Source organism: Cavia porcellus, unplaced genomic scaffold (genome assembly GCF_034190915.1).
Source record: "Cavia porcellus strain 051 isolate PalLab524CR breed Dunkin Hartley unplaced genomic scaffold, mCavPor4.1 scaffold_8, whole genome shotgun sequence".
Classification (NCBI taxonomy): Eukaryota; Metazoa; Chordata; class Mammalia; order Rodentia; family Caviidae; genus Cavia; species Cavia porcellus.
In genome coordinates this window covers 49,552,807-49,572,624 of record NW_026947491.1, presented here as the reverse complement: position 1 = coordinate 49,572,624, position 19,818 = coordinate 49,552,807, and the positions used below count along the sequence as shown (strand labels likewise).

Genomic DNA, 19,818 nt, shown 5'->3' with positions numbered 1-19,818 from the left:
AAACCCGGAGGCTGGGTCTACTTAGGGCCAACAGTGTCAAGGCAAGGTCTTTGTGTACCTACCTTGCTCCCATCCCCTTGAAAACCTAGGCTTCGGGAACTAGCCTTTCCGATAATCCACAGCCTCCAGCACACACACGTCTGAAGGAACTCCCTGCCCTCTTCTGTAGACACTTCCCAAGGCTGACACCCTTCCCTTCCCGACCTGCAGCCCTCTCTCCTCCTCCCATCTCTCCAGCTCCACTTCAAACTGCTCTAATGCCCCCAACTGTTCATTGTTGGAAAATAACACCTGAGTTCCTTGCCATCTCTGCCAAAAGAAAATTACCTTGCTTTGCAAAACAGAAACAACCTCACTTACCTACCTCTACCACCCCCTCCAAGTAAATAACATCCAAAGTGAGCCCAGGGGACTCCAGGGAACTCTGTAGTCTTCTCACCTTCTGACCTCAAACAGCACTTTCAGCTCAAGCTGTCTGACACCAGGGAATCTCAGTACCCACTGGGCTTTCAGGCCCAAACCTCAGAGCCTGCTCCCTAGCAGAGCACTGAAGACTGCCAGCAGCAAAAGGCAGAGCCAGATGGCTGCTCCCCTGCTCTCTCCACCACCTGGGACAGCTCTTCTCTCACCTTTGCATTTATTTGTGGTCTTGTCCAGTATGGCCTTAGTGGAGACAATCTTGCCATATCTAAGGGAAAGGAAAATGCAAGACGATGATCTGGGGCCAGGAGCAAGAACAAGATAAAGACTAAGACACAGGGGCTGGGGATTTAGCTCAGCGGCATAAGCACCTGCCTTGCAAGCAGGCGGTCGTGAGTTCGATTCCCGGTACCGATAAAAATGAAAAAGACAAAAAAAAAAGACTAAGACACAGACAGTGAATCCCATGCCTCCCTCTGGGCCCCATAGGATCATTTTTCCTCCTCAAATTCATAAAAAGAAAGAGAAAAAAATTATGTCACCAGAACCAGGCATGGTGGCACACACCTATAATCTCTGGACTCCTGGAGGCTGAAGCAGTAGGAGTGCAAATTTGAGCCCAGCCTGGGCAACTTAGTGAGATCCTGTCACAGAGTGTGGACTGTGGAGGGCTCAGTGGTAAGGCCCTGAGTTCAATCATCAGTCCAAGGAAAAGTCACCCTAAATAGAAGCCTGTTATAAGGCTGTTCCCACAAAGGAAACAACAGGGGGTGAAGAGACTATGCGCTTGGAGCACCAATACATTCATCTCTTCCACTAGGACTTAGGCATCCACTAGAAAGTGAGGACTTTTTGGACAAAGCTTGGCCCTGGCCACACTACAGAGTGTGTAAGGGCAGAGCTCTGGCTGGCATTCTCAGACGCTAAAAATAACCCTTGACATTACTTATTTGCTTTTGTACAAACACCATTCCTCCTCAAAATCTACGGACATTTCTTTCTTTGCTGCCCCATTCTCATTCTCCTACTGATGCTCTACTGAAAAGTCAAACTCAGCTGAACTCCTTTGGTTCAAATTCTAGTTCTGGCCAGGTAAGGTGGAGCACACCTGTAATACCAGTGCTTGAGAGGTTGAGGCAGGAGGGTTGCTGCAAGTTCAAGGCCAGCCTAGGCTACCCAGTAAGTTTAAGGCCAGCCTGAACTGCACAGTGAGATCCTGTCTCAAAAATCCAAATAAATTGGGGCTGGAGCATAAGCGCCTGCTTCGCAAGCAGGCAGTCGTGAGTTCGATCCCCGGTACCAATAAAAAAGAAAAAGACAAAAAAAAAAAAAATCCAAATAAATTAATAAATAAACACAAATAAATGGATTACTGGGAATATAAAATGAATTGATGGGGGCTGGGGATTTAGCTCAGCAGCATAAGCACCTGCCTTGCAAGCAGGCGATCGTGAATTCAATCCCGGGTACCGATAAAAAAAAAATGAATTGAATACAAGGTACTAATGTTTATCAAATGGTAACCACCTAAAAAATCCAACTATCATTACTGTGACAATATTCAAGGGTCTTCAACTTTAACCTACTGCAAATGGCTCACTCCCCTGCCTTATCATATTCCTTTTTGGGGGGTGGGGTAGAGGCAAGGTCTCACTAACTCACATAAGGCCAAGATGACCTTGAATTTTTAGTGATTCTTCTGCTTTTGCCTCTTGAATACTGGGATTATAGGCATGCGCCACCATGCTGGGCCCACCTAACCATAGTCTAAAACTTTGCATTTTCACTGTTTTAGATTTTTTTTTTTTTTAATCGGTACCTGGGATCGAACTCACGACCACAGGCTTGCAAGGCAGGTGCTTATGCCGCTAAGCTAAATCTCCGGACCCTGTATTTTCATTGTTAAAATGTGATTTCTTCGAGATAGGATAGGAACACCACCAGGTGGAACAGGAATATTAAAAAGGCCATGGTTTGGTAACCTATGCTCCCTGACTAATATAATACACTTCTATACTTCCTATTGAAGACTGAGGCAGGAGGATCACAAGTTTCAGCCCAGTCTGGGCAACTCAGTGACTTAGCAAGACCTTATCTCAAAAAAAAAAGGGGGGGGGGGGCTGGGGAGTGAAGGCTCTGAGTGCAATTTCCAAGACCACAAAAATAATAAATAAGGGCTGGGGATTTAGCTCAGCGGTATAAGCGTCTGCCTTGAAAGCAGGCAGTTGTGAGTTCAATCCCTGGTACCGATAAAAACGAAAAAGACCAAAACAAAACAAAAAAATAATAAATAAATATGAAACTTTTTTTAAGGGGCAGGTTACAGCTCAGTGCACAAGGCCTTGGATTCAAGTCCCAGAATCACTAATAAATAAATAAATAGGTAAATGAAAGAAAAGAAAAGAAAATGAAAGAAAAAACCAAAAGATAATCCTAAAGGCTACTGCTTTTATTATCTTGCAGGATATGAACCAGTTTTGTATCTAACCCAGCAATACTATTCCAACACTATTTCTTCAGTACCAACAAACAATTCCTAAACACTCTTTGAACCCATTTTCTTCCATCTTGCTTCCATTAGTAAGTTAAATGCATCTCTGATACATGTTTATTCACTCTGTATTTGTATGAGCGAAACACTTTTCAGCTTTCTGAGCATTCTGCTTTGGAGGCAGGCAGTGTTGCAGGGCCCCACAGCTCGAGTAGGAAGCATGAGGGATTTGGGGCAGCTTGAAGGGTGCTCAGGAGAGAAAGTCCCCTTCTCCCAGGCTGACAGTGTTAAAGAGCAAAAGAGAAACCACTAACAAAGTCAGAAGTATGACAGCTAACTGAAAACAGTTGGCAGGGACTGAAATTGAGGCCAATACCCCACACAAGTATTTTCCCCCGTATCTGTCCTCTTCTCCCTAAAGAGCACCCAATGATTGACCGATTTGTTTTCACTCCGCGGCCGCTCACTGACATTTTCAGTGGAGCTTCCGTGACCCAAAGGATTAGACAGAATAAACCAAGCAATGCCCTGGAGGCTGGGGAAAAGCACAGTAAGAGAGGGTAAGGATGGATGTGGTGATCTTAGCCCTTCAGGGCTACATGCTTGGATTCCTTCCCAAATTTAGGCAAGAGGAGGGACTGAGAAGTCTGACTCTAGGCCAGAGGACACAAACGCGCTCTCCCTATCAAGGCCCCAGGGTGGAGCCTGCTGTGGTCTAGCAGCAGAGCCTGAGCTCACAATTTCCACTGCAGCTGGCAACAGCTGGGTCACTGCTGCTTCCTCCTTGGACGAAGGGGCCCCACCAAGAGAACCCGGAGTTCCAGTCCCAGACCACACCCCTCCTTCCGGCCCACCAGAGTTCAGGATCCAGCACCGTTCATTTCCTTGACAACCCAGAAAAGACTACAGAGACAAAGGCAGGAAGTCCTTTCCGCACAGGAGGAACGCCCTTCCTACAAAGGCTCCGCCCACCGCCTCTCTGCTGCTTCTCCACAGTCCCTGTGGGTCCCTTCTCCCACCCATAAACTAACCCTGACTGTCCCACCCCTCCAGAAGCTGTTCAGAAGATCCAAGTCAAAGTCTAAAAGCACAGTGCAGTTAAATTGAGTTTCTTCTCTATCTTCTCCTGTGATAGCATTTTGGGTTTTTTTGAGACAGAGTTTGGTAAGTAGTCCAGGCTGACCTAGAACTCACAGCAGTCCAGCCACAGCCTTCTAAGGACTGGGATTACAGGCGTGTCCCCCACAGCCAGCATGAGAGGATTTTTTAAAAATACATCATGGTTTAGTACAAGAACCTAAGTGTAGAAATGATGGACCTAAATGGCTATAGCAGCACTCTTTTCCCCCATGAAACAACACTTGTATTTCCAGCTCCCTGAACAGTGATAGTCAGTGTTCTATGTTTCACTTACACCCTTCCAAGCAAGGGAGCCTGGCATGTAAAGTAGACACCGGTTTGGTATTTATACCCAGCTTTTAGAGATAGAGTCTGTAGCCAGTGCCAGCAGAAACCCCTGTGATCTGCACTGACCAAGTTACTACCTCAGAGAGGGATTTATAGAGCACCTCAAAAAGCATCAAGCAGCTACATTTTGGGGGCAAGATGTTCTGTTTTTTCTCTTCTGGGATTTGAAGCAGCCAGAATTTACACAACTTGCCTTAGGAATTAGAATTAATCACTTCAGATTTAGTAATATCACTTATTTAGTAATATCCACAAAAACTGGGCATGTTGTATATCTTGTCACCCAGCAATTTTGCCCCTAGGTACTTAACATATGTTAAATTCATAGCATATGATTTATATTTATTCATAAAAGTCAAACTGGAAAAAATGTCCAGGAAAAGTAGAATGAGTAACTGTTATATTTATACGATGGAAATTTATAAAACAATAAAGTTTTGGTACATTGCAACAACGTGAATCAATCTCAAACATATTATTTATCAAAGGAAACCAGATAAAAAAAGAAAGAAAACAAGAAAGCAAGAGAGAAAGAAAACAAAGAAGCCACATATAGAAATGTATGTGCAACTGGGTATGGTGGTGCACACCTATAATCCCAGCACTATGCCAGGCTGAGGCAGGAAGACAGCAAGTTCAAGGTCAGCCTGGGCAACTGTCTTGGTTATTTTTCTTATTGCTAAAAAAATTTTTTCGTTGGGGCTGGGGATTTAGCTCAGCAGCATAAGCGCCTGCCTTGCAAGCAAGGCAGTCATGAGTTCGATCCCTGGTACCAATTAAAAAAAAAAAATTTTTTTTTTTCGTTGTTGAGACAAAATAACACCCAAAGTTAAAGGAGGAAGGGCTTATTTCACCTCAGTCTGTAGAGGTTTCAGTGCAGTCAGCTGGCTCCAAGGCAGGGTGGCACACAGCAGAGGGGCATTGCAGAGGGGAAACAGTCTATGGAAGAGCAGGACAGGCAGAAGGCAGCCAGCAGCCAAGTAGCAAGCAGCAAGCAACACAGCAGCCCTCTCTGTTTTATATTCTACCCAGGCTACTCTCCCTCAGGGCCAGTAGCACCCATGCCCACGGAGGGCCTTCCCATTATTCACTCCCAGAACTATTCCAAACCAATCAGTGGACCAGTTTAGAAATCACACTCCCTTGATCCCAGCATCACACACTCCAGATCCAGCCACCTCTGAAAATCCCCACCATGACCAAATGGGGCTTTGGGGGCCATCTAGACACCAGACATAACAGTGGTTTAGTAAGACCCTGTCTCAAAATAAAAATAAACAAATAAATAAGGGCTGGGGATGTAGCTTGGTGCGAATGCCCTGGGATCAATCCTCAAAAGAAAAGAAAGGGAGGAAGTATGTGCCTTTATGATTATATTTACATGGAGTTCAAACAGGCCACTCCAATCTATTGTTTAGCAGCCAGCAGGTGACTTTGCTCAGGCAGCTGCTGGTCAATGGCAGGCAGAGCTCTGAAGAGTTGATGATGTTTCTTGATTGAGATATAAGCATCTACTCCAAGGCTGTGTTCCCTTTGTGAAAATTCCCTGTACTCAGTATACTTCTGTGCACTTTTCTATACTCTTGCTATACTTCAACAAAGAGTTATAAAAGATGATAAAAGTTCCTAATACTTCTTTCTACCATTCTCTTACCCTCCTTCAATTCTTTCCTGTTTCCCATTAATCTCCTTGTCTTACCCTCAGTCTTCTTCAACCATTCTCCCAAACATATTATTTGAAATGCATGCTTTTCCAGCAAATGAAATTGAGTCCGACATCTCTGCATCCTGCCTTTTCCCAGCAATCCTAACTGGGGTCATTCCACAGTCACTCTGCACCTCCAGGGTCAAAGGGTCTTTGTGGGTTTAATGCTGGAGGGCAGCCTCTTTCTTCACTTCCACCTTTTTTCTTTCTTTCTTTTCTTTCTTTCTTTCTTTTTTTTTTTTTTTTTTTTTTTTTTTTTTTTTTTTTTTTAGATAAGGTCTTGCTTATGTAGTTTGGGCTAGACTTTTTTTTTTTGTCTTTTTGAGATAGGGTCTCACTGTGTCGTTCTGGCTGGCCTTAAGCTCACTATGCAGCTCAGGCTGTTCAACAAATTGCAACAATCCTCCTGCCTCAGCCTCTGAGTGCCCGGCTCATTCAGGATAGTCTTGAACTCACTGTGCAGTTAATGTTGGCCTGGAACATAAACAGTGATTTTCCTGCCTCAGCCTCCAGAGTGCTGGTATTAAAAACCTGTGACAATACACCTGGCTCTACTGTCTTTCTTCACTAACATGAAAAGTCCTCTGATTCGCTGGGAGCTATGGCCAGCAATAGAAACTCCTCAAGTGTATAGTTCCACTGGCCTCTCTCATTCCTTCTGTCTTTGCCAGCTCTCACTCCCTTCTGGTCACATTTACAGAGATCCTGAGCGTTTCTAAGGACAGCAATCTTTCCATTGAAGCTCTCAGTTGCCAGGAGATGCTAAATTTTACAAAGTTAGAAACTGGGCTTCAAAAGGCCAGCCTCTGTCAGACAAATACATAAAGGTTTTATGTATTAGTGGCAGGAAGAATCTTTAAAGAGTGGATGCTGAGACACCTTGCAGCTGTGGGGCAGAAGCATCACACTGTCACACTTCAGCATAACGCCTGGCAATAAGCCAGCATCACAAGTCTGCACTGTCCACGAGTGTCTTCCAACTTACGGCTGACACAGCTTGACAAGGTCCTGGTCAGTCGTGCCCGGCTGCAATCCGCGGATGTACAGGTTGGTTTTGCTCAGCTGGTCATTCCCACTGCCCCCACTGCTGCTGTTGGGGGTGCTGCTGCTTGGACTAGGTGGTGCCATCTGCTGCGATAGTGACACATATGGCTGCAGGAAGACACAAGAAATAGAGGTCAGAAGGATGGGATATTTAGATGTTGGAGACTGAGGGAGTTCCTGGCTCCCCAGAAGAAAATGTTTCTAAATGTTAATAATAATGAACTCAACAGAAGGATAAAAAATTAGAAACAAAAAATTAAAGGAATTCTGCCACAGAATGAAAAAACCATATATAACTATTCTGCCAGGCATGTAGTGCAGACACCTGTAATTCTGGCACTTGGAAGGCTGAGGCAGGAACATGGCCTTGAGTTCAAAACCAGCCTGGGTTTGTAGTGAGTTCAAGGCCAGCCCAAACTGCAAACTGAAACTCTATCTCAAAAATAAAATAAAATAAAACAAAACCCTTTCTAGTGTAAACCTATCAGGCACTACTTCCCTGGAGTAATTAGCATCCTAAAGATGAATGCTAATTTCATCTCCAGATTTTTTTTTCCTATCTCTCTTTTTGATGGTGATGTTGGTGGTGGTGGTAATGACTAGGATAGTAACAAAGGAAAAAGAAAAAGATGAATATCAAAAAGGAAATCTCTTTTGCCAATAAAACCTTAATGTGAAATATGCCTCTTATATTTCATACCTCTGACCCTTGGCAAATTTCAAAATAAAAGTCTGAGGATGTAACTTATTGGTAGAGTGCTTAATTGGTCTTTTTTGCTTTTCTGGACTTCTCTTTTTATTTATTTATTTATTTATTTATTGGTACCACGGATCAAATTCACAACTCTGTGTTTGCCAAGCAGGCACCTGTGCCACTCAGCTATATACCCCAGCCCTTGTTTTTGTTTTTTTGAGACAGGGTCTCACAGGCTGGCCTCGAACTTGTGGCAATCCTCCTGCCTTAGCCTCGCATTACAGGTATGCACCACCACGCTCAGCTAGATTTATTTCAACACTCCCCCCACTCTCTCTCTCTACTTTGGTGAAGCAGAAGTAACAGAAACCTTAATTACTGACAATATCCAAATGAGAACAAACGGCTAAGAAAATACAGAATGCAGGCTTGTACAGGACTTTATATCTTTAGTTTCCCTTGTGCCAAAAGAACAATTCTAAATTCCTGATTCCTGAGTTCTACTCAGGGTAGGCCAGTTAGAACAGAAGCATCTGAACTATGAATACAAGAAGTGAGAGAACTATGAATCCAAGAAGTGAGAGGACGGTGGAACACATCCTTAGCATTCAGGAAGACCTAGGTCAGACCCGCAGCACTGCAAAAAGCAAAACCAAACTGCAGCCCCCTAGCCTGTGTAGGAAGCTGGCTTCCCTGATGTACACAGTGGCGGCATGGCCCTTCTCCCCACCATAGGTAGGCAGCACAAACCCGGCTTGCACCCAAGCTCAAGGAATAGCCAATGATACCACCAGCCTGACAGCATAGGCAGGGTGACAACACCTCACATGGACCGGAAAACCTCTACACATACCTAGAAGTTTATCTACTTCTTAGAACCGAACAAGGAGCTTTGGTCTTTGAAGCTGAAGCCTGAACATGACAGCCAGTCACTTGTGGAGAACATGGCAGAGACACGACCAGATCTCGCTGAGTTGCTCTGTGTTACCATACTCCCCCACTATTCAGCCTGGCTGGGAGACTGCTTTCAGAATGTTACAGGAGCTGGGAGGAAGATGCCAAGTGGAACAGAATAGTGTCATTAGTGTTTCAAAGCTCACAGCAGAGGCACTGGGAGAAGTGTGTTTGCCTCTTTTCCATCGCATTTCAGATAAAGGAAAAAGAAAATGTATGCCTCTAATTTATTTTTCTCTATTTTGTTATTGATCACGTTTTTTATTTTTTGAGACAAGGCCTTGCTCTGTAGCTCTTGGCTGTCCTTAAACTCACTGTGTAGTCCAGGACCTCCTTGAACTCATGGCAATCTCACCAAGTGCTGGGATTATAGGCATCCTACATCATAGCAGCCCTACCCTATTTTCTTTTTGTTTCTGTTTTTGTGTTTTGATTTACATTTCTCTAATACAAGGTCTTGTTATGCAGCTCAGGCTGGCCTCCAACTCAGGGCAATCCTCCTGCCTCAGTTTCCTGAGTGCTAGATGACAGATGTGTGCATCAGGCCTGGCCAACTTTATTTTCAAATTTGATACTACTTCATTTTCATCAGAAATACAGAGATCACACACCCAGAAAACCTCAGGAGACTCCAGCACCCTCTTTCCTCACCTCACACTACTTATTCAAAGACTGCTTACATTAATGAGTAAGAATCTGGGTGTTTGTACTGGAGTTGGAATGAAGGGCCTTTGCATTGAGTATAACCCAGCCTTTTTTTTTGAATCAGGGCCTCTCTATGCAGTTCAGGCTGGTCTTGAGCTCACTTTGTAGCCCGAGCTGGTCTCGAACTTACACCGATCCTCCTGCCTCAGCCTCCCGAGTGCTGGGATTATAGGAATAAAACATAAATCTCTTAATTCCCAGCCTCTAAATTTTCTTCCAATTTTCTACTACCTTTTACTTCTTTTCTCTAGTCTTTTTCCTCTTCACTTCTTTCTTCCCCCTTTCTCCTTCTCTACCTTTGCTCAGGCTCACGGCTGAATGGTTGTCTTCAGTGGTAACCTTAGATAATTACGCTGGTTGTAGTATTAAGGTTACTCACCCCTTATTTTATTTTTAAAAATATTTGTATTAGTACACTTCACAGTATGCAATGGTTATACTCCAAGTGGGGAGTTGGTACATATATGTAACAAATCTTAATTCTTTTTCATTTATTTTCCCTTCTTCCCACCTCCTCTCTTCTGTAAATGATCCATTTCCCTATTTCCTATTATGTACCTTTTTAATTTGTTCTTTATATTTATATTTTGTATTTCTCATATAAAAGAAACCATGTAATTGTATGTTTGATTTACTTCAACATTATGGTCTCAAGGTCCATCTATTTTGCTACAAATGACTCTTAAGTTTATCCTTCTTTTTATTTTATTTTTTTTTTAGATTTTTGTTTAAGGTTATTTATTTTTTGCTTAATTAGGGTTTTTATTTTTAAAAATTTTTTCCAAATCCATTTTATTTCAAGGATAAAAAGAAAAAAAGAAGTAGAGAAAAAAAAACCTACAACAAAATTTCAAAACACATCAATCAGGAGGCAACAATGGTATATATACTGTGCACTGTCATTCCCGAATCATTCATCCAGAGCACAAGACAGCTGCATTCAATTGTCTGAACAATAAAGGCACAAATCTTCCCTTTCAGTGAACTCAGAGAAATTGGTAGTATGACTTACTTAACTATATATATATACATTTTTCTTTCAGCTTCTCACACATAAAACAATGTAATGTTTACAAACATGTGTCTTATTTATTTCACTAATGAGTATGTTCTCAGGTTGCATCCATTTACCTATAAAAGACTCCAGTTTATCCTTCTTTAGGCTGAGTAGTACTCTATTGCATATAAATATTTTTTTATCTATTTGCGATGAACATACAGTCTCCTTCTGAGACTGTTATTATAGTGCTGCTATAAACATGAGTATTCATGCATCACTACAATATGATATCGTGGGCTGGGGATTTTGCTCAGAGGAGTAAGCGCTTGCCTGGCAAGTGCGAGGTCATGAGTTTCATCTCCAGAACAAAAAAAAAAAATCATATCTGTAGACAATATGATGTCTTTATTTAAATCTTTTGGGAATATACCTAGAAGAGAAATGGCTGAGTCAAATCCAATTTCAGAGTTTTTTGAGAATCCTCCAGACTGCTTTCTCTTACAAGTTTACATTCCTACCAACAATGTAGAAGGGTTCCCTTTCCCCCCAGCAGCCTCACTAGCTTTTGTTAATACTTGATTTCTTGAGGATAACCACTGTTTTTGGAGTAAGAATATCAGTGTTGTTTTAATTTGCATTTCTCTAATACCAGTGATGTTGAACACTTTTTCATTTATTTATTGGCGATTTCTACGTCTTCTGAGGAGTCTCTATTTCAGTTGCCCATTTTTTAATTTGGTCTCTTACTTTATTTTATTTTTTTGGTACCAGGGATAAACTTATGACCTTGTGCTTTCTAGGCAGGCGCTCATGCCACTGAGCTAAATCCCTAGCCTGGTGTCCTCTTATTTTAGGAGGCCTAATTTTTTGAGTTCTTTATATATTCTAGATATTAATCCTCTGCAACCAAGGAGTGGCTCACAAAATTTTTCCCATTCTGTAGGTTATCTTTTCACTCTGTTGGTTATATCATTTTTATTTATTTATTTTTTAAAGACAGGATCTTGCTGTGTAGTTCAGGTTGGCCTTGAACTCACTATGTAGCCTAGGCTGGCCTTGAACTTACGGCAATCCTCCTGCCTCAGCCTCCCAAGTGCTGAAATTACAGGTGTGTGCCATCACACCCAGCTACTGGTTTACAACTTTTGCTATGTAGAAGCTTTTTAGTTTGATATGACCCCCTTTGTTGAGTCTTGATATTTTTTCTGTGCAGTTGGGATTCTGTTCATAAAGTCCTTGCCTACGTGTATGTCTTCAAGACTTTACCTATTTTATCTTCTGGCTGATTAAATCACACCTTGTTTTCAAGGGGAGCAGGCATGGCGACACACGCCTGAAACCACAGCTACTCCAGAGACTGAAGTAGGAGGATCCCAAACTTGAAGTTAGCCCTGTCAAATCAATGAGACATTATGTCAAAAAATTTTAAAAAGGAAGTGGGGAGATGTAGCTCAGTGCTCCCTGGGATCAGTCCTCAGTACAAAAAAAACAAGGGAAGGTTGCCAGGGAGGTAGCACAGTGGCAGAGCACTTGCCAAGTGTGTGCAAAGCCACTGGGTTGATTCCCAGGACATGGGCGCGTGCACACACGTGCACACACACACACACACACACACAGCAAAAGTATAACAAATCCCTACATACTTAGCTTCAATAATTACTCCTGAACAAACATTTCTTTTTGTCTCTCCCCCTTTTTTTTAAGACAGGTTCTTTTTTTTTTTTAAATAGTACCAGGGATCGAACTCACGACCACACGCTTGCAAGGCAGGCGCTTATGCCACTGAACTAAATCCCCAGCCCCTAGACAGGTTCTTATTATGTCTCCCAGGCTGGTTTCAAACTCACAGTGATGGGCTGGGGATATAGTAGCACAGTGCCTATTGGCAAGTGCAAGGTCATGAGTTCAATCCCCAGTACCAAAAAAAATAACAAAAAACTGGGATCAGGAATTTAGCTCAATGGCATAAGTGCCTGCCTGGCAAGTGCAAGGTTGTGAGTTTGATCCCCAGTACCAACAAAAACCACAAGAAACTCACAGTGATTCTCCTGCTTCAATCTCCAAAGTGCTGGAAATAGAGTCCCATGAACAAACATTTCATCTGCTTCTTCACCTATTTTCTTAATCCCATTATTTCAAAGCAAATCTTGGATGTAACATTTTATGTCCACATATTTCAGCATGTTACTATGAAATAACTCTATTCAAAAAATAAATAAGATAGACATGGTGACACATGCTTATAGTCACAGCTAGTAGAGGAGGGTGAGTTCAAAACCTAAGCAGTGCATGAGGCAGGAGGATTGCTGGGAGGACAGGGCAAGCCTGGCTACATAATCAGTTCAAGACTAGCTTCAACTATACAAAGCAAGACATTATCATTAAGAAAATAAATAAAACCTAAAGTAGTAGTTTGTTAACTTCATAAAATACCTAGTTAAAATTTCCAGCTCTCCCATAAAAGCAAGAGTCTTGTATTTTCTTTTAAAGTACCTGGGAGGCTAAGGCAGGAGGACAGCAGTGAGTTCAAGGCCAGCCTGAACTGCATAGTGAGACCCTGCCCCCAAAAAACTGACAAAGAATAACCAGGCATAATGACGCACACCTGAAATCCCAGCACTCAGGAGGCTGAGGCAAGAGGACAGCTATGAGTTCAAGGCCAGCCTGAACTGCACACTGAAACCTTGTCTCAAAAAGACAAAATAGAAAAAATATTTAATCTCTTCTACACAGAAAAGAAATAATCTATTACTAAGGGGACCAGGAGATGTAGTTGGGGTCAGGGGAGTAAAAAGAATTAGGATGTGTTGTGTCCATATACCAACTCCCCAGGATGAATGTAATCACTGGGAATATAATCACAGCAACATGTACCAATAAAAATAAAATATTCTTAAAAAGAATCTATAACTAAACAATTCTTTTTTGCATTTCTGTGCAACACCTGGAAATGCTATGAGAATGCAAACAATGACATGAAACACACCAAAATCAAAACAAAACATCGGGCTGGGGATTTAGCTCAGTGGCATAAGTGCCTGCCTGGCAAGTGTGAGGTCGTGAGTTCGATCTCCCTTACCAAAAAAAATAAATAAACAAAATAACTAAAAATCATAGTAACAATGTAAAAGAGTCCCCTGGTCTAGCCTCTTAAAACTAATGACTGATGTTAATAAGGAGAAAACAAAACCGAGCCCAGAGCGGAGCCTCATTCGGATAACTCACATACCTCACTCTGCCAGGCTGAGCAAAAGGGTTCCAAGTTCAAGGCTAACTCAAGTAACTTAGTGACTTTGCCAGACTCAGAACAAAAACTTTAAAAAGTGGTGGAGGTTGTTCAGTGCAAAGGTACTGGATTCAATCCCCCCAAATGGCAAAACAAAACAGGAAAAGTCAATACAAGAACATGGTAACTGCCAGCACAGGAGCACATACGCAAAAGCCAGTACCAAGAGGCTGAGGTACGAGGATCAAGAGTTCAAGTCCAGATTGGGATGTACAGCAGGCTCAAGGCCAGCCAGGGGTGTACAGTGAAACCCTATTTCAAAAAAAAGAAACAAAGAAACAATGTGCCAGGGATTTAGCAAAGTGACTCAAGTGCTTGCCTGGTAAGCGCCAGGTCATAAATTCAATCTCTGGTAAACAAAACAAAACAAAAAATCGATAAAAGAGCTGGGCATGGTGGTGCACACGTGCGATACAGCACCAAGAGAGGCTCGGGGCCCTGGGTCACACACCCAAGTCCCATCAGAATGACGGCATACACCTCATGGGTAGAGCGCCTGGGATTTGATCCCCATCAGAGGATGGAGAGTCTATGGGCCTATTATTCTATCATCTTTTTCTCAAGCAAAGAAAAGAGAAAATGAACATTTCCTGGGCCTGGTAGCTGCCATATTCCAGGCCCTGCAGGCTTTAGTTATCTATTAGAGTCTTCACAAGAAGATGAGATATGTATCATATCCGTTTCAGTGTTTCTAGACAAGGAAACTAAGTGTCTGCGGAGTAAGGTGCTTATCTAAATTTATATAATGAGTATGCTGCGGAGTCTTAGTTTTGACTGAGGTTGTCTAGCTCCCAAGTCCACACCCTGTCTGTTGCTATTTCTGAACTAACCAACCAATGGCTTTCACTAACTGTAACCTTCAATTATTAGAAAAAAATTTGAACACATTGAAATGTGACATTAAAAAGCAGGTAAAGATATTTAGCTTTATCATTTTTACCTGAAACACAAAAAAAAAAAATCTTTTTTTTTTTTTTTTTTCTGGTTGTTTTTTGGGTCTCACTATGTAATGTAGTTCTGGCTAGTCTTGAGCTCACTATGACAATCCTCCTGCCTCTGCCTCACCAGTATTGGGGTTACAGGCATGTGCTATGGCAACTGTATCAAAATCCTCTGTTTGAGCACTGGTCTAATAAGTGGAAATGGAACTAAATCAAGACAATCTGGGAAAAAAGAAAGTGGTTAGACGGAATGATCTTGTGGTCATCCTTAAAGCAGAACACACTGTATCCCCTACTCCAGATGTTCCTTTCCATATAGAAGAGCAGACATTAGCACATCACCCCTCCCCAGCCATTGCGATTCCAAAAGGAGTACAGTCCACACAGCTCCTCCTTCCCCAGCATGAGATCCAGCGGCCTGGAAGGACACATGAGCCTCGTTACTCCAACGTGGTGAGTTTTATGTGGGACATCTACAGCTCCTTTGATTTTACTGTATTTATTTATTTTCCACTTTAAACACGGCTTCTATTTAAGTGGCTAAAACTGTCAAATTCTGGCTCCCAAATTATCAATCCTCTCCTTCCCTCCCTCCCTTTTTACTTTTTTGGTAGTACTAGGGACTGAATATCAAAAGTTTGGAGCTACACTCAGCCCTATTTATTTATTTATTTTGGTACCGGGGATCGAACTCACTACTGTGTGCTTGCAGTGCAAGCCCTTAGGCTGCTGAGCTAAATCCTCGACCCAGCCCTTTTTATTTATTTATTTATTTTTCTTTTGAGACAGGGCTTGCTACACTACTAGGCTGACTCCCGCTTGCAGTCCTCCTGTCTCAGCCTCCTCAGCAGCTCAGAGGGTTCTATGTATCACCACCAGGGTCAGTGTAAGCTCTCTTGATGTTACCCTTATTTCTAATAATGTGTTTCTTTTATCCCCACCTGTCAAATTATTTTCTTATCTCTCAAGTGGGAGTAAAGGGAGAGAAATGCTTCAAATTAAAACCTTTGAACTCCAACAATCTTTAAAGGCAAGGCAAATATTATCCTTGGTAGTGGAAATGGTCAGATAAGGGTTTGAATACAGTCCTACCAGTCTGCAATTTCTGATATTTTATTATTATTATTACTTATTTATTTTTGCTTGTCATATGGTTCAAACTGACCTTAAACTCACTATGTGGCCCAGGCTGGCCTTAAACTCTAAGTGATTCACAGGGACTATAGGTGCACAGTATCCAGCTTCACTTTTTATGTAATTACAAGGTTATTCATTATTCATTCAGCAACTGGTTAGGTAATGAACCAACCCTTACTGAATTTTTTTAAAGTATGTATTTTTTCACAACTGATCCCATTACCCAGCAAAAGTGAGCAAAACATAGTCTCAAAAGTCATAGAGACTTAGATTTAATTCTATCACTGTATATATGAGCTATGTAACTGTACGTTGCTTAACCTCACCTATAAAATGGGGATGCCACCTATATAAAAGAATTGTTGTGAGGATAAAAATAAATACATGTAAAACTCTCATGTGTTCTGAAGCACAAAAGGAATTCAAAACCATTCACTGAACAGACATGTTCACTTGAGTACCTGGTGGTATGTTGGTTGTGTACAAAGGCTAAAACATTGACTAAACTAGGCAGTATTTTGGCCCTGATGGAATCTGATGTTAAGTGGGGAGAAAGGTATTAACCAACTAATTATAGAATAACTATAATCATCTACTGTGCTAAATGGTCAACAAACAATAAGAACAGAGGCCGAGGGAGGGAAGATGGAGGAGAAGGAATGGAACAAAGAAAACACTGGCCCTGAATCCAGGCCGGCAGCTTCCTGATGCTGTTGTTTTCAAGCAGAAGCCTAAAGAGATGTCTTTCTATGGTCTGTTGGCCATTTCAGAACTTGGGCAGTGAAATGGTCAATTCATTAGAAAGAAACAGCCTGAAGCAACCCCCACCCTCCGTGAGCATCTGTAAGCATGGCAGGCTATGGCGGCCCAGGATGGGAGCCATGGGCATTTACTGGGACCCGTGCCATGCTGGGACCTGGAGTGCTGAGAAACCAAGCAATCCCTCCTCCCTTACCTGTTTTGTTTTGTTGAACTTCAATATACATGAGAGTATGGACAGCTATTTTGAAGAGAACGAGAGACTGTACGACAGTCATTAGTGACCTGCCTATTGTTCTGAAAACCTAAAACATCTTTCTAATTCTGTTCGGATTAGTTTTATACTATGTTGTTTTGTATGAATTCTCTGTATGTGAAGACCTGGACAACTATTTGGAAGAAAACAAGAGACAATATGATAGACAGTGAAGATTTTAGGTAGTCTAGCTTTGAAATTTTTATCTCTTACATTGCTTTCTTATGTCCTATTTTGTTCTGTTTTGCTGTGTTTAATTTTACCCCCTTTAAAATTAAATAATAATTAAAAAAAGAAAACAATGAAGATGTGTTATGTACATGCACCAATTGCCCACAATGCACATAAGCATTATGTACTGCAAACATGTACTAATAAAAGTTAAAATTATTATTTGACAGTTTTAGCCACTTAAAATAAAAAGTAAAAAAAAGAACAGAAAGCTGTTACTTATTTTCACCAGCTTAGTCAGAAAAGTGACATTAAGACTTCAAGGATGAGAAAAATGTGGTCATACAGATAATGGAATAAAAGATTATTCCAGAAAGAGGGAATCAAATGGTTCCAAGATTTAAAGTCATTGGGCATGGTGGCACACGCCTGTGGCCCCAGCACTGTGAGGCTGAGGTAGGAAGATTGCCATAAGTTTTGAGGCCAGCCACATAGTGAGACTGCTTCAGAAAAAGAAAAGAACAGACATAAAATCGTGGAGAAGATATATCTAGAGAATAGGGCAAAAGGCCTGAAGAACTCTAAACACTCAAAGTGTAAGCACAATAACTCACAATGAGACTAAAGAAAAGAGCCAAAGTGCAAGACCCATATGCATAGTACTACCAGAGCCACAGAAAGGAACTTCTTCCAAAATGGGCAGCATTCAGCCCTAGCAAATGCCAGAGAGGTATCAGACAATACAAACTAAAAAAAGTCAATAGCATTGAACAATTTAATGTTACTACTTTTTTTTCTTTTTCCTTTTTTTATTGGTACCGGGGATCGAACTCACGACCACCTGCTTTCAAGGCAGGTGCTTATGCCGCTGAGCTAAACCCCCAACCCCTTAATGTTACTATTTAATATGCCTATTTTAAGGCAGTTGTGGTATAATCCTAGCACTTGGGAGGCTGAGGCAAAAGAATCAAGATTGCAAGGCCAGGCTAGACTACACTGGAAGACTTTGTTTCAAAAACGCAAAACAAAACAACCTACCTATTTGGAGGCTGAGGCAGGAAGATTACAAATTTGAGTCCCATCTAAGTTAAAAAGGACTAAGCACACATCTCAGTGTAAAAATCTTACACTCAACCCCCAGTACTACACACACACACACACACACACACACACACCTATTCTAATGGGACAGTGGGAACAAAAGCCAGATTAGAGGGGGATAAAGTAAGGTATGGTTGGGGCCAGGGATTTAGCTCAGCAGCATAAGTGCCTGCCTGGCAAGCGCCAGGTCGTGAGTTCAATCCCCAGTACCAATAAAAAGGTATGGTGGTTCACACTTGTCATGCACTCAAGAGGCTGAGGCAGGACTGTGAGTTTTAGACTAACCTGGAGTACCTACTAAACCTTTATCTCAAAAAATAAATAAATAAACCAGCAGGCTGAAGCAGGAGGATTATTGCAAATTTAAGACCAGCCTGGGCTACAAAGTGAGCCCAAGCCACCCTGAACTGCATAACGAGATCCCATCTCAAAAAAAGACAAAATAAATAAATAAATAAATAACCAAAAATAACAAAAAAAGTAGTAATAAAAACAATAAATATAACTCCAGAAATACAAAAGACAAGGCAAAACAAAACAAAAAAGAGAGTGGGAGATTTTGACTCTAATATATACGAATAAAGCCTCCCAGATCCTACTAAAATTATTATAAAAGAAACTAAAAGATTTTTTTGGTGGTACATGCCTATAATTCCAGCCTCAGGAAACTGATGCAGGAAGATCACTATAAATTTGAGGCCAGCCTGGGCTACATAGCAAGACTCGGTCTCAAAAAACAAGCAAACAAACAAATATAAATAAATAAATAAGAAAGCAAGAAAACGAAAACTTAAGAAAAGGACTGATCTGGGACTTCTGAAACAAAATACAGAAAATTTACTTTTTTTTTTTTTTGTCTTTTTCATTTTTATCGGTACCAGGGATCGAACTCATGACCGCCTGCTTGCAAGGCAGGTTCTTATGCCGCTGAGCTAAATCCCCAGCCCCCTTTTTTTTTTTTTTTTCTTTTTTGTCTTTTTATCGGTACCAGGGATCGAACTCATGACTGCCTGCTTGCAAGGCAGGCGCTTATGCCACTGAGCTAAATCCCCAGCCCCTAAAATACAGAAAATTAAAAGAAAAATTATAATAAACAAAATACCACAACCAAAGGATGTGATATTTTGCAGACTGAAGTGAGTATCCAAACCTAAATAAATAAGAACCACACAAGTGCCTACTGCTGAAAAGTTTTAACACTAGTATAAAAATAAGATCCTTTTTTTTTTTTCTCAAATGAAGGTCTGGGCTGGGCATGGTGCTCGCGCCTGTAACTCCAGCATTCAGGAGGCTGAAGCAAGAAGATCGTAGCCAGCCTGGGTTGCAGAGTGAGTTCAATGCCAGCCTGAATAGCTTAGCAAGAACCCGTCTCAAAAGACCAGACAAACAAACAAAAAAGAAAAAGAGAGTCTTGCTATACATCTCAGGCTGACTTAGAACTTGCAGCAACCTTCCTACCTCAGTCTTTTGAGTCCTGGAATCACAGGCATGGGCAACCTTGCCTGTAGAAAGAGGAGATCCTTAAACCCTTAAAAAGGAAAGAAGAAAGTTAAGGATCAGGAATAAAAATGGCATTAATCAGGTCAACAGCAAAATCAGAGTACAATGGAGCAATGTTTTCAAAATTGAGGAAAAAAATGCTCTTTAACTGATAATTATATATCCAATTACACATTGAAGTAAATTA

At 41.5% G+C, this 19,818-nt stretch overlaps 1 protein-coding gene and 1 non-coding gene across 5 annotated transcripts in view; one reads left to right on the top strand and one right to left on the bottom strand.

The window, feature by feature from the left end:
* Rbms2 (RNA binding motif single stranded interacting protein 2) overlaps positions 1-19,818 on the bottom strand; it is a 76,636-nt gene that overhangs the window by 35,595 nt on the left and 21,223 nt on the right. For all 4 annotated transcript variants that reach the window (XM_063254977.1, XM_063254976.1, XM_063254975.1 and 1 more), the window contains exons 4-5: positions 7,069-7,235; positions 630-688 (exon numbers count right to left, since the gene is read on the bottom strand). In XM_063254977.1, the coding sequence (XP_063111047.1) occupies positions 630-688; positions 7,069-7,235 (226 nt within the window). The remainder of the gene's footprint in view (positions 1-629; positions 689-7,068; positions 7,236-19,818) is intronic.
* Positions 16,521-16,657, top strand: LOC111753311 (small nucleolar RNA SNORA2/SNORA34 family). The gene has a single exon (XR_002788130.1). It is a non-coding gene; the product is annotated as a small nucleolar RNA SNORA2/SNORA34 family (small nucleolar RNA).